Source organism: Lathamus discolor, chromosome 1, assembly GCF_037157495.1.
Source record: "Lathamus discolor isolate bLatDis1 chromosome 1, bLatDis1.hap1, whole genome shotgun sequence".
NCBI lineage: Eukaryota > Metazoa > Chordata > Aves > Psittaciformes > Psittacidae > Lathamus > Lathamus discolor.
The window spans coordinates 78,500,549-78,515,351 of record NC_088884.1 but is presented as its reverse complement, the minus strand read 5'-3'; the positions used below and the strand labels follow the sequence as shown (position 1 = coordinate 78,515,351).

At 39.0% G+C, this 14,803-nt stretch overlaps 1 protein-coding gene across 13 annotated transcripts in view; it reads right to left on the bottom strand.

The window, feature by feature from the left end:
- Nucleotides 1-2,417: 2,417 nt before the first annotated feature.
- CAPRIN2 (caprin family member 2) overlaps nucleotides 2,418-14,803 on the bottom strand; it is a 35,105-nt gene continuing 22,719 nt past the window's right edge. For 5 of the 13 annotated variants that reach the window (XM_065681963.1, XM_065681944.1, XM_065681912.1 and 2 more), the window contains 9 exons: nucleotides 14,216-14,271; nucleotides 13,472-13,582; nucleotides 11,706-11,816; nucleotides 10,931-11,083; nucleotides 7,937-8,120; nucleotides 6,745-6,930; nucleotides 5,565-5,665; nucleotides 4,818-4,884; nucleotides 2,418-3,327 (listed from right to left, as the gene is read on the bottom strand). In XM_065681963.1, coding sequence (XP_065538035.1) covers nucleotides 2,759-3,327; nucleotides 4,818-4,884; nucleotides 5,565-5,665; nucleotides 6,745-6,930; nucleotides 7,937-8,120; nucleotides 10,931-11,083; nucleotides 11,706-11,816; nucleotides 13,472-13,582; nucleotides 14,216-14,271 — 1,538 coding nt within the window. In that variant the 3' untranslated portion in view covers nucleotides 2,418-2,758. The remainder of the gene's footprint in view (nucleotides 3,328-4,817; nucleotides 4,885-5,564; nucleotides 5,666-6,744; nucleotides 6,931-7,936; nucleotides 8,121-10,930; nucleotides 11,084-11,705; nucleotides 11,817-13,471; nucleotides 13,583-14,215; nucleotides 14,272-14,803) is intronic. The other 8 variants (XM_065682022.1, XM_065681953.1, XM_065682012.1 and 5 more) reach the window with 6 other exon arrangements.

Genomic DNA, 14,803 nt, shown 5'->3' with positions numbered 1-14,803 from the left:
CTAAGATACATAAAAACATTGCTAGACCTATCAGTAAGAAATAAGATTAGTCCCAAACAAACGGTAACATGGGTCCACCAAGCAGTTGCCGTGGTTTAAGCCCAGACAGTAACTCAGAACCACTCAGCCCTTCCCCTTCTCTCTGGGTGGGATGGGGAGGAGAATCAAAGGAATGTAAACCCCACTGGTTAAGAACAGTCCAATAACTAAAGTATAATGTAAACCTACTACTACTACTAAGGGAAATAAGGTGAGAGAAATATAAAAGGGGAAAAGGAAAAGAAAACAAACAGAAGTGATGCACAGTACAATTGCTCACCACCGGCTGACCGATAACCAGACTGACCCAAGCAGCGATCTGGGCCTTCCAGGTAACTCTCCCCAGTTTAAATACTGGGCATGACATGCTGTGGTATGGAATACCCCTTTGGCTAGTTTGGGTCAGGTGTCCTGGTCTCTGCTTCCTCCCAGCTTCACCTCCTCCTTGGCAGAGCATGAGACCGAATAAGTCCTTGATCAGGATGAGCACTGCCCAGGAGTAACTAAAACAGTGTGTTACCAGCATTGTTCTTAGACTGAAGTCAAAATGCAGCATTGCACCAGGTACAAGGAGAAAGGTAACTGCTGTAGCTGAACCCAGGACAGCAGTTTTCCAGATCTGATTGAACCAGAGCATTAGAAAGCAGCATGCATATTATGTATTCACAGTAATCACATCTGAGGTTGCCAAAGGGTGAGCTTAGTAGCAGCATCTGTAAGTACTAGTAACTTGTTCTTAAAACATGAAATCTATCACTTACATATAAAGCAAGTAAGGATAAACTGCATGCTAAACAAAGCAGCCTGCACTAAGGCCATCTAAGTGCTATATACACAATAGAGTTCATGTATTTACTAGTCCTCTATATAGACTAGGAGAGGTGTGACTGGGGCAGTGCTCTACAAATAAAACATAGGAGTTGTAGGTCTGTTAGAAAAGCAATAAACTTTTTGTCCACAGCTACGAAGCTACTGCAAGCTTAGTTATCCTAGCACTCAGGCCTGTCTCCCATACGAATATACAAGGAGAATGAACGCTGTAAAAAAAGAATGCTAGTTAAACTCCTGCCACTTTTCCTCTACTGGGATTGTTCCTGAAATAAGCCTCTGCATTGGCTGAAGAATTACAATGTTTAAAAGCACAAAATACAGCCTTAGTATTCAATAGTTAAGGCTTGACATTTTTGTCTGTAGTGGGAAAAAACAAGATTCCCTGAAGCTTAAGCTTCTCAGAACTTGCCAAAGTAATTAAACCCAGACAAAGTATGATTAACCTCCAAGTCGATAAGAAAGAAAAATCCAAGCTTGGAATAAACCCAAGATTTTATGCCAGTAACTTTATTAAGTCATGCCAGACAACATGTTTTGGCATCTGCAGGGGAGAACCATTTAAATTTGGAAGTTGCAAAACCAGTTACCATGAAACAGAAGCTTTATATCAGGTCTGAAGTCTACCCCATGCAGGTTTTTATCTCAAACAGATAGCTGAACTGTTTCTACTTTGCATAGTTCTGTTTCATCTTCAGATATGCCTGTCACACTTTTGAACTCACTAGCGCACTTAGATGAAGTGCTTCCTAGTGCTAAAACAAACTATGAAGCTTTTAGAAGTAAAAAGAGCCAGTGACCTACCTATCCAATAAACTTTACTAGTTCATCTTCCATTTTAAACATTGAAATGCTTTACAGTAGTTGACATGACAAGGACATATCCTGGCTTGACAATTACTAGGCCAAAGAAATTGCTGAAGTTTGGTCATAGAGCCTGTTAGCTATAAGAAAGGAATTTCATAAATGCTTCCCAGCATTTGTATTAAGGTTTGATTTGAAATGCAAGCAGCGCACTTCAACTACAAATACCAAGTTCCTCAGCAGTTCTCTGAAAGAACTGCATTACAATCCAATTCAGGTGTCATGGGGGAGGGAAACAATACACCTATGTACTTCACAAGGATCAATTTTAACTTTAAAATATATTTGCATCTAAGTGTGAGCCAGCCCTTCAGTGACTGTTTCAAAGTTTAGAAGTTTTAACTAATCACTGCTGAAAGACAGGTGATGTGACAAAGCTAGATTTTGACAGGATATGCACTTAAATAGCCCTAATGAAAGATGTAGAATTTCACTAACTCCTTGACCTTTTGGTTAAAAGCAAGCTGGTATGGAACAATCTTGAACTCACTTTGATCAAGGACACACTTTTAAGAATGTCATCAAGCAAGAGCTAAACAAACAAGTAATCCCACTTAAACTACAGTTTACCCCAAATTATTGAAACCTGAAGACAAGCTCTATGTGATACGCATGTATGCACCACATCAAGAATAAGCTCAGTCTGATATATTTAATAAAGACCACTGGCAATATTAATACTAAAATGCATATTAACTTGTTTTATTGAGGCACAACAAGGCATTGTGAATAGCCCATACTTGAGGCAATCGATAGTGTAGTAAGCTGGACATTAATACAGTTTAGGGTAAGTGCAAACAATATACATTCACAGCTTTACTAGCAAGGCTACATCACAACTGATAAAGTGCCAAATTAGTGCTGATTCAGTACCCCAACTTCATGATTTCACCTTGCACAACATGACCATCATTTCCCCCCAGTAATGGAACCACATATCTTCTATAAAGTCAGAAGTACAAAGCTAAGTCCACCCCCCTCCACCAAAGTGTTTGGAGCAGCTCTTTTGTAAACATCACACTGGATTTTAGTCCTGATAAAGGAGGTATCCTGAAAAGGTGGAATATTTCCAGCTACTTCCATAGATGGCTCCTCGATGCAGACGCAACCAGATCTGGTCTCCTTGGAAAAGCTGCAGGACTGCATGATTACTAGCTGTTTCATGATCAGGAGCCCCATCATTTGCATATGCTGACACTAGGACCTCTTCATTCTTCATGAGATTCACATACAGGGGAACATTTACAGCCAGTTTCAGCATGTGGAAGATGAAGACATATGTACCATTCACTGGACAGTTGAACCTACCAAGCTGGATATCAAAAGTTTCTCCAAGGTTGTTCAGCAACAGATCAAACACAATTGGCTGGTCTAGAGTTCCAGGAGCCAGGTTGGATGTTCTAGCGGCCGAGAAGGCAACTCTCATCTGCTGCGGGAGAGGATAGACATGCACTGGTAGTATGGTGGCAGCTTGGCTTGTCACTGGCATGTCAACAGGGGTGATGCTGCGGGAATCTCCCTGCCCAGAGTCCCCACTGTTAAAGGTTTCATTGTCTCGTTCTGGACTGCTCACCTGAGAGGAATCACTCCACCCTGCTGTTAAAAGATCATCAGCAATGTCAAGTAAGTATTGTAACAGAAGGATATCCTTAAACCTGCAGGTGTAGTCCTAAGCAGCAAATGTATGGGCTTTGCAACAGATTTGTCTTTCAGCTACAGCAAGTTGCCCAGGGACCCCAGTGAGAACAGAACTTTGAAGCTGGTTTACATTCACCACACTTACATTCAAGCAAGATGGGCCATAATTTAGCTATGAACAGTTACTTTTCATACTTTTAAGTAGAGGGCAGTAGCTTGCAATAGTTTTATCTTCAGTATTTCCACATACATATATCAGCATAGAAAAAAAGTGTATGCTAACTTCTGAGAGGAGATAAAATGTAATTTCTGAAAAACCTTACAAATTACCAACAGCCAAGCAGTCATTTAGTCACCTTCAAGACCTGAATTTGCACTTCAGGTTACCCCAATACTGTTATTCTGGAACTGCATCTTAGGACCTATCAACTTACGATGCTAGAATATTTTAAGTCTGAAGAACTAGAATTGCTTTTAAGTTTTCTGCACCCCAACTCCCCCCCAAAAAGCTGTTTATCTTTTTTTCAAACATCCAAGTTAAGAAGGGTCGAAAATGAAAAGATGAACAGATCTGAGAAATATTAACCAATCACACTCAAGCTGCAAATCATTGTTATTTCCACCAGCAAGGAACACCATAAGATACCAAATAAAGCTAAAGTTGCTATATCCTAACAATTATGAGTATGGCTGTCAACTGTTAAGTCGCCACAATCTCACATTTCTGTTAATTTTGTTCTAAAGTTTATTCTGCAAGTCCTCCCTCAGGCTGAGTTGACCTGCTTTATCCTAAAATTTCCCAATATGCCAGAATTTCTATTTATTCTTCAAAGTAGTAATCTACAACTACTATTCATCTCATTTTTCACCTATAGCATCCTATGTCCCAGCTTTTTCCAGCACACACAGTAGGATTACATCATCTTGCTCACAGCTTTTTCAAAATACATGCTATTCATGCTTGAGTCCTCGTGTCCCATGTGTTGTTTCTTTAGGTTTTGTACTCCAGCATGAAAACACAAGAGTAAAGCTCTGTTCCCAAACAAATTATTTTTCATAGAAAAAGTTATTTTACAAGGTTTCTGTGATCTGAGAGCTTCCCCAGAAGCAGGGGAGACCATGCAATTAATGGAAAAAGCCATATACAACATTGGAACCACTCTCTGCATCTTCCTCATCAATTTGTGATGAAAGCTTAGTAAGCTACCATTATGTTAGAACTTCGACATATAAAGGCACCCAAGTTGAGAATAGTAGCATTAAATTTGCTGCTACGCAATGCTGTTTCAGAACAGTACTTAAGCTTCCATCTAGCTTGGTTAATTTACACACACCTTAATCTGTTTTATCAGTGATAGTACACCATTTTCCCCACTATTCACAGTAACACTCCATCTGCTATGCCCAAGCATACACATGTGCCACTGGGAACCTGATGTTAGCCTTACCTCTTGAATTTGCACGAGGACCACTAGTTATCCCACCTCGTTTATAGCACTGCTGGTAATTAGCATCCTAAAAGAGAACAGAAATATTAGGAAGATGGCTATAAGCAAATCTGAAAATAAGTGGTGCTAACAAATAACAGTATTTTTTCATTTACACAGTTCAAGCTCTAGGACAGACAATCATGGAGTTCAGAATTAAGATGTAGATAAACAGCCTTACTTATGGAAAATTTACAACAGCTTGTATGAAATTAAAGCGCTATTTTAATGCCCTTTCCAGCAAGTTAGCTTCTGAACTATATGCAGTTCAGTTCAAGCAATACCTTAAATCTCAGGTTTATTAGAAGTACATTCTTCTGTACAGATTCATGGACTTGATTCCAAAGCTGAAGACTCTTTCACCAGAACCCTTTGCATTCTTATACATATATATTGTTTCTTTGGAATTTTTGCCCAACCATATTCTCATTCCATTATTTATTACAGAAGCACTCAGCACTAACTTTAAAATCCACAGTAAAATGACTTGTATCACATCTTATTTGCTATATGTTTTCATTTCAGAGACTCCTTCCAGTCTCCAGTCATTTCAACTGCTGCCTACTGCTTTCAAAAAGTTTTGTCCAAGAAACAAAATCAGCATCTTGTAAGGAACAGTTCACCTGTGAAGATAATGAAAACCTACAGGAGAAGACTCAGCTCCTGTACAGTGCTCAAAAGGCTACCAGAAACAAAGTCAATACTTACCCTCTGAGAATAGGGCATTCCAGCATAATCTCTACCAGGAAACTGCAGCTGGCCATAGTTGCCATTAGATATTGAAGATGAGCCTCTGTAAGCATCAAAACCTGTTCAAATGAAGTTGATTATTTGATATTCCTCATTTGGTTTATAGTACAAGTCCAAAATACAACTGAGCTCCCTTTTGGGAATTACTGTGTGTATTAAATTTTACAACTACATCTATTCCTATTCAGAATTTGCAGCAGTATCTCACTTCTGTAAAGAAAGCATTTCATTAGCTACTCAGGACTACTGTATCAAAATTGCATGCTTAAAAGTATTAACATCAGACCATAACAACTGCTTGTTTGATACTAATGGGACTTCAAAGAATAGCTGAAAAACTTGATACACCCAGAAACAGGATTTAACACAGAATTAAAAAATATTTTCTTTTGCTATTACAGATGCCTATCTATTATGGTTATACATTTAGGTGCTACTATTTAACCTCTTTAGCTATCAGACTAACTAGCAAAGAGGAGCTGCAAAACATTTAGTACCAGACACTATAAAACCCTTAACTGCTGTCAAGCTAGAACTATACAACTCATTGCCTGGTACATGTTGCTACCAGCTGTTGAGCAGTCTCAGCCAAGTAACTGAAACAGCTATGACAGACTAAGTGCCCTTCCAGAGTGGAATAGGCCACAGCTACCAACAATCTTAAGTTTGTATCTGCTTAAAGTCAGCTGAAACTTTCTGGAGTACTTCAGCTAGCAGCAAGATAGCAACTGACTCACAGAGACAAAAAAACTCTTAAATCTCTTCCATTTGTTATTAATCCAGAAGGTGTCTCCACTAGTGGGAGCCTCTCCCACATCCCAGTTTCTGCTGGTAATACTAAAGCCAGCAGTGCTAAGCAAAGAGTACTTTGTTTTAGGCAAATACCGCAAGTGCTATCTGAAGAGAATACATGCTCAGAATGTTAGCAAGACAGATGCCAAGACAAAAAGGGGGAAAAAAGTTCAGAATAGCAAACAAAATAGCAAATTCTATATAGTTAAATAATTTAAAAACCTGTTAATCAAAGTTTCTACTTTCATAACTCAAAAGGCTATGAAATTGCTTTGCCATGTCATGTTAAATCATGTTCTAGTATTACTACATTAGAGTTTTAAGGCGGTAATAAATACAGACATACCTTTGTACCCCCCAGGGGAACGATATGAACTGGCCAGTGACCTTCCACCTCTAGCAGATCCTCTGACAGACCCACGACTGTTAAGGTAAGGCTGAGGCGGTCTGGGAATAACATTAGTCTGTGCTGGATAAAAGGCAAGGCTACCATTGCTAACAGGAACTGCTCCATCAGGTTGATAATTCACTGCTTAAAACAGAAGGCACAGAAGAATTCAAAGCTCTTGTAACTGTAAGAAGTTACCACACCTGGAAGCAACAGCAGCCTTAGGAAGTTCAGAGACCCATTAAGCTGCTCAGAATATCCTGTTTTCCTGCCCCTGCATTACTTCAAATAAGAGGGCATACTCCCATTTTCTTCTGTAAAGTGTAATGCTTGTTGAAGTATACTGTAGACAGCCCAGGCTGTCAGTGTAAGCCTCTAATGCATTCAAGATTCAGTTGCATAGGTCAGAACAAGCTTGCTGGCAGCATCAAGAAAATAACCAAGCCACAATAAAAATCAAGTAACACCTGGTTAAGAGCTTTCACATAGAACCAACACTGTTCTACAAGCAATTAGTCTTAGAAATCCAGACCCCTATTTGTCAGCTTTCTTTCATCCTGGAAAATATTTGAGACTTAGGACCTGGTTTAATTTCAAATTTAGTGTCAGCTGTGCAAGTTCTCCTGTCACAGTATCTCACTGTCAAGCAGGTCTGTTTTGTGCTGAATAAGGCAGCAAAAGACTCCACCTATCAGTTTTGTCTTCCTTAGGTCAAACTGAAAACCTGCCCCAACTTCATTTAGCATTCAGCAACACCAGCACTATTACCAGAGACCAAATTAATGGTTCAAAATACGAGTATTTCACCATTGCTTCAATTCCTAGGTAACAGTGGTGTGACTGGCAAGTATCAACACATCCTTGAATTTCCAACCTATCGGGAAATTCAGGCATAAGTGACATTGTCCATACAGCTACTATAGAAATTAGTTTGAAGCAGCCTTTCATCCTGCTAGCAGTTTTGAAATTAAGTTTACACACCATACCATCAACTAGATTAGGCTGATGTAACCCCTAATATTAACAGGTGCTATAAAAGTGTTAAAGAATTTCACCAAGTTATAACTCACAGCACATGTTAATGAGTTAAAATACTAGAACCTAAATATCTTTCAAAGCTACTTGAAATAGATACGCATACAGTTCTCACCTGAAGACAGAGATTCTTGTGAAAGAGAGGTTTGTTCTGCAACATGAGAAGATTGCAGCTGGCATTGAGGAGGAGTCTGTGTACTTGCTGTAGAGAAACTCTGGTTATATCCTGCTGAATATGAAGAATCCTCCTTAATTTCCTGGTCTTTACGTGGAGGCAGTGGTGCATTCACTTTAAATACCTACAACATATTTCAAGGAAAATACTTAACACTACCAGCTGAAGTCTTTGCCTAGTGCCAGCACCATGTTATGCTGTAGCTTAAATTCATACCCCCAGGCCAGTTTTTAGATCACCTGTTTCTTAGAAATAAATCAAGGAGACTACTTCAATCCATCCTTTTCCCCTCTCAGTGCACTTCTGAAGGTTACTGCTGTTCATGTAGCTACTACCCAAGAAACAGCTTGACTGACCATAGCTATCATATTTGAACAGAAGAGCTACCATACAGTAAGCTACTTTCTATGAGAAATCCACTATTAAATTCACTGGCTATCCATCCTACAGCTTTTGACATGAAGCTAGGACAGCCTGTACCAAGATATTCACATTTGAGAAAAATTTGTCTTTATACATGTCTTGGAACCCAATATAACACTGCTATCCACTCTATTAGACAGCCTTCACCCCTTTGGTAAAATGAGCCTCATCTTTCCTCTTGTTTTAAGTTCTCTCAGAGTAAACATGTAGCCTAATTTTTGTAATTCAAATTTCAATGTTATAGACTTGGCAGAAGGGTGGTGTAAGGATGCTATTAGTTAAAGCTAATCAACCAGATTTCAGTCACTCCAGTGACTACTGCTTTATAGCCAATAACCCAAAGTTACCACAGTTGACGTTGTCAAAAGCAACTAGTACCAAGATCAAGTAGGAAAGAAGTCTGTTTCAAGTAAAAGCATTTAAATTTCACATAAAGAGTTGTCATCATTTCCCAAGACTATAAACTGTCTGTAGACAGACCAGGGCAAAAGTACAGGTAGGTGCAAGGAATAGCTTCACAGCTTGACAATTGCTGTCAGTTTGCAGAAGCCTCTAAAATTAAAATGGAAGTGAAGACTTCTTACAAGGTCAAGAAACCAAGTACTGCCTCTAAGAGGGAGACAGCACAGAAATCCCTCATGATACTCAAGTGTTAAGTTTTGAACCATAACAAATTGATTTTTTTAATTTACCAGATGAAGTGATCAAAGCAAACCGAAGCAATCCTGTTTCTAGAAGAGGATACTGTGCAGCAAGGCTGTCAACTCCCACATCCTGAAGTATTTGGATCAAGTGGTCTACTTTTCCCTACAGTGAGTGTTACAGGTGGAATTCTAGTAACAGACTAGAGATACAAGTAAGATCTGCCTTTAGGCATCCATAAGCACAATGGCAGCAATAGGATGTTCAGACACCTGACGACACATAATCAGATGCTTCCATTACTGTCACTGTACTACCATTATTGGCAAGGAACCACCTACCTCCTGGCTATCTACTGAAATCCAATGACTGTGGTTTCCTGTCAGTTATGAGAATCTAAGCAACACAGGGAAGAAGAAAGTACTGTACAGTTAAAGACTACTATGACTGAAAGAGGAATTAACATCCTGACAATTAGTGATAGATGTTTGCCAGTTTGACCCAAAACCCCCAAGAGAAATATTCAATATTTAACAGCTCTGAAAACTCCACAGCATTAATTCAAGTATACTTTCAGTGGGACCATTAAGATCAAAAGCACTCCAAACACAAACACTAGGTAGGGATATGATCTGAATGACAGACCTACTCCATACTTACATCATGACAGACACTTATCTTACAAACTGGGTCCCCAGAAAGACTCTAGATTACTTGATCAGAATGCTGCTACTTCTCCACTTCCATGAAAAAAAATCACCAAATCACCACCTAGCAACTTAGCATAATTTAAATAGAACTGTCTTGGAAAAAAAACCACCACCTTTCTACCATCACTTCCCTTATTTATGTGTATCTGATTCTGTACATCTGAGGAAGGTTCTACTTGAACCTCTTACACAAATGCCAAAAATCAAGGAGAAAGTCATGGTATGATTTTCTACAGACCGCACCAGAGTGTCACATATTTTACTTAGATCCTGTGCTTTAAAAGACTATTGGCTATCTTCCACCAAATCTACTATGTATGTCAGTACTGCCAGATGCAGATCATCCAGCAAGTTGTGGAACTGCACTGTGACATTTGTTGAAACAGAGGACGCCTTTAGAGACTGACTTGTTTCTAAACTTGCTTTTGGGCAAGAACATTAAATAAAGGTCTCTAGCATCTTGAGAAGGTATCAGAGGAGTAAGAAAGACCAAGTACAGGGAAGAGAACATTAACAACTAAATGGAGACCCTTCCTGTGAGTCCCTCTAAGCTTGCATTGCAGGTTACCAGGTAGTAGCAACATTAGTGATGTTGAAGAAAATTAGTAAGGATGTATGGCCTGAAAAAAAACCAGTACCTGTTTGCAAAAAACACCACATACAGTCTGTGTGGACTATTCCCCAGGCATCTATATTGACTCCTTGTTAACAAGATAGGATAATGAGTTAGTGTTTCAAGGACACATTTTGCATGAGTTGAGTGGTCCAAGCTTTGTCGCACTGAAGCAAACAGTTTAAAAGGGAGCAAAACAGGTTCAGGCTTCGGAAAGCTCTTCGTCCTAACAGCTATACTTGAAGATTTCCTCTTTCCTCTGCAGTCTATTATTTAAAATCTATGCTTAAGAACAGTTTAAGTACAGTCAACTTTACCTTGGGGCATGGCTATAAATCTGTTGATTTCAGGTCTGACTTCTCCCTCTTAGTTCCTTGAGGTTATTAATATATCCCAGTAGTTGATATGGGGACTATACAGAGCAAAACCAGGATGTGTCCTTGTATCAAAACGATCTATGAAGTTCCATACTCTATCAAGAGGATTCAGTTCCCCAGTATTACAACTAAGTTACCAGCATTATTGTAAATCATTCCGCACACTTACAGTCTGCATAGCCTGAAAGGGAGCTGCTGTTAATGTGACAGAACTGCTGCTTGCTGGAGGAGACTGAAAGCTTTGCGCTGGTGGTACTGGTGTCATGGAAGTGCTTGAAGTAGGCAATGGTGACTGTGGCTCACTTGGGAGGGTAACAGTAGCCTGAGGGAAGAATAAATGTAATGAAAGGTCACTTGATAGTTATCAGGCAGTATCAGAGCATTTAATTTGTTCTAAAGCCTAGACTAACAGAAGTCAGCAGTTTCTACAGGATGACATTTGGACATGGTAAAGCTACAAAATAGTTTTTGCTTACAATTCCAAATCTTGCTGTGCATCCTCAGCAAACAGTACTTCTATTGCAGTCTCTGCTGATTAAGTGAAATGTGCCTATGAGCTACTATACATACCATTCAGTGTAATAATTTCACAAAAGAGATATTAGGGTTTTTTTCCTCACCACTAAGGAAACAGAATGCCTTCTGTTCCATTTATTGGAAGATGATTCTATGGCTGATATTAAAAGTGGCTCCTCTTTTCTAAAGGAACTCAGGAAGTTTAGGGGGTTTCATTATTTTCCCCTCTCAATGTTTCACATTACAACAATGCTGAGTTGTCCAGACCAAGTATTAACTAGCATTAAGCCTCATCTGTGCAGAGAGCAAAGTGAAGTGTTAATTTAGAATACCAATATTTATATGAATCAGAAGCCAAAGACATGTAAGGCTCTAGACATTTCAGCAACCAATATATTTACCTTATCCCCGTATTTGTGATAGCTTACCTGGGCAATTTCAATCTTTTTGGATATAAGGGGCTCAGAAATACATGGACTTGTCTGATACAGTGGCTGGGAAGTATATTTCTCAGTCTCTTGAGAAAGCGATGCTGATGCCTAGAAGAAGCCATACATGCACCTGCTATTACAAAAAGTGATGCAGAAAGCACAAACTTCTGTTATAGCTATAAAATACCCATGCCTAAGTTGAAATAAGTGGATTTTGAAAGACCATAACAAAAATTAGGTCCAAAGTAGATCTACTAAATAGTCATCTTAGCCAAAAACTTCAAATAATTAGCATTAGAGATTCAGACTGATTACACTTCTTACACAACAGGTTGTACAACTAGCCCTACAAAAATCAGGTAATTTTATGAACTGTAGATTGCTTCTACCAGTTGTTAAAATGAAGTCTGATACTCATCTGTCTCCTTGAATTAAGCAAAGACATATCTAATGTTAAGCTTCTGGTAAGCTTTGTTGAACAAGGCTTCGGAGCCAATCTTTGCTTTTGCAAAGCCTGCATGTTCTAGTTAGTTCACACTATAATTCAAAGTTTAAGAGTTGCTTACACTTAGATGCACAGCTGAGGGCTAAAGACTACCAGTTACATTCTCACTATGTATACCATCACAGATGCATCAGAACTGGTATGCACTCACATGCCAGGAGAGCGCACTGTCACCATGAAGTGTATTCCCTGGTTAAGCTTTGGTCTCAGCACATCTACTGCTTTCTATGTGAAAGACTGGAAAAGACACCACACTCTAAGCCCAAGGGACTAGAGGTGCTGGGCACAAGCAACCTTAATTCCAAACAATAAGTTTGCAGATAAACTAAGAGCATTCTACTAAATCAGATGCTCTACATTATAGCACAGCACAAGTCTTCTGGATACATATTAAACAGTAAAATTACTTAATCCTTATCAGCACAAGAAGTCTTCTGACACTGTCTAAATGAGAGAAGGTGTCAAGAACCAGACCAAAATTGCTGATTCAAGGGACAGCAAGACTAATATTCACATCAAGACTGTTATATTTGCCTATATAGTATTAAGGAATACAGTAAATGCTACATGCATAGCATACTGATGGCATGTACATCAGCAAAAACCTTTTAGAAGCATTAACATTCCCCCATTATAATCTACATACACTGTATTAGAGATTTCTAACAAGAAGAGCCAGCTGTGTTTCTGAAGACAGCATCACACTAAGAGGTCTTTAAGACAGTGATCTACATAAACTAAAACATAATTTGTGCCTCTAAACAATATCTGAATGCTAGTTGAAGACTTAACTGCACATACAGTTAATACAAAATCTAAGGTCTTGGCTGAACATTAGCAAGTCAGTGTTTTTTCAGTTACTGCTCAAGAGAATGTATCTCAGCCTTACACAGAAGTCTGCTATTTCACGACAATACCCCAACTTATGCATCCTCTGTGTTATTACAGGGAGTATTCTACACTGTAACCAAAGCAAATATTCACACTGCTCATATGTTCCCACAAAAATGTGTCACTCTAGCCTGCATTTCTTCATCTCACACCCTTCCCATTTCAAGGAGCAGACTGTTCACTTTGCATTTATGTGGATTAGGAAAACTTTCCCAGCCACCTTTAGATATTCCAGAATGTAGGCTATACTGTTGCTGTTACTTCCATTCTGTCCCTCTATGTTGTTCCAGGAGAGGTGCCACCACAGCTTCTGTTAGGGCTAGCTATCACAGGTTTTTGAATGCCAGTGAAGCCCAGGGTATATTACCTGTGGTGTCTGTTGTGTCACCAAGTCTTCTGTTTCAGAGCCAGAAAGAGTCTGATCAGCAGATGCTAGGGAAGTATTTGAACTATGCAGTGCAATGGATGAAGCAGCAGCCTTGCAAGAAAAGAAGATAAAAAGTTTTAAAATACTGTATTAAATGTTTGGTTTCACTGAAACACATACTCTGGGTATTTTCAAGTAAACCTCAGAATGAGGCAGGAGCTGAAGTGCTTTGAACAGTAATCTAAGTTTCTCAGGAATTCTTGTTCATGGCAAGGAAACCTATTTAAAAGCCAAAGTAGCAATGCATTAAAGCACAGTAAGTGATTTTAAGGTTCACATAACCATGGCTGTCAAAGCTTGACACACTATCTTTGGCATAAGTGGAGACCTCAAAGATGAATACATGCACTATATAACAAAGCAGCAGCATGTTCTTTGGCACACAATTATCAGCTACAACTTGAGTCTATAGGCTAAGTATTCAAACTATTTCAGCATGTCCTCAACATACTTTTTACTTCAAGAAATTTCAATCATTTGTTGCTGCTTTTCAAGCGAAAGAGCTGCCAACTCTCAGCATTTGAGTGATCTTAGATTTGTAAGCTACTGTTATATGAAATTTGTTACAAAACTACTGACAACAAGAAAAGCAACTGAAGTACTAAGTTTGTTCTAGTGCATAACCTCTATGCCATTCCACAGCTGCAGCTCTGCCCCTCCAGGACAATCCTTACTTCAACTTACCTGATGGGGCTGTTGAAGAAAGTCGCTCTGACTTGGCAGTTTCTGTTCTTTTGAAGCTGTAAAAAAAGAATACATTAAGCAACATTTGCTTTTAAATTCAAACACTACATAGAGTTTCAGAGTGCAGTTCTACATTTTGAAAGCATTTGGTATATGAAAATGCACACTATTTCAAGTGTGTGCCCTGCAAATATTTAGAATTAGCATCAGTAAACTATACCCCATTGAAAATTTTTCTCAAAGGGGAAAAAAGTATTCAATGATAAAAATGCTTCTACCACAGAAGAGATACCCCACTTGCTAGATTAGAAAGGTATAATAAACTGGCTAATTTGGTTTCACAGCCGAAGAGCCACCCAAACAGTTTCTTAACAAGTTCCCATTTTCCAAGTGCAGCTAGAAAACTGCTCTTTGTCCTGAACTCATTCACAGTTTGTGTTTATATACACCACATCTAGACTAGCTGTCAGTATGTCAATTCTGCTGCTAGGTTCAGATGCGCATGCCAGTCAGTAATTATACAAACATTCCATTTCCAGGCAGATAAACCAACTTAAGCCACCTCCAGCAATTAATAAGCAGGTAAGT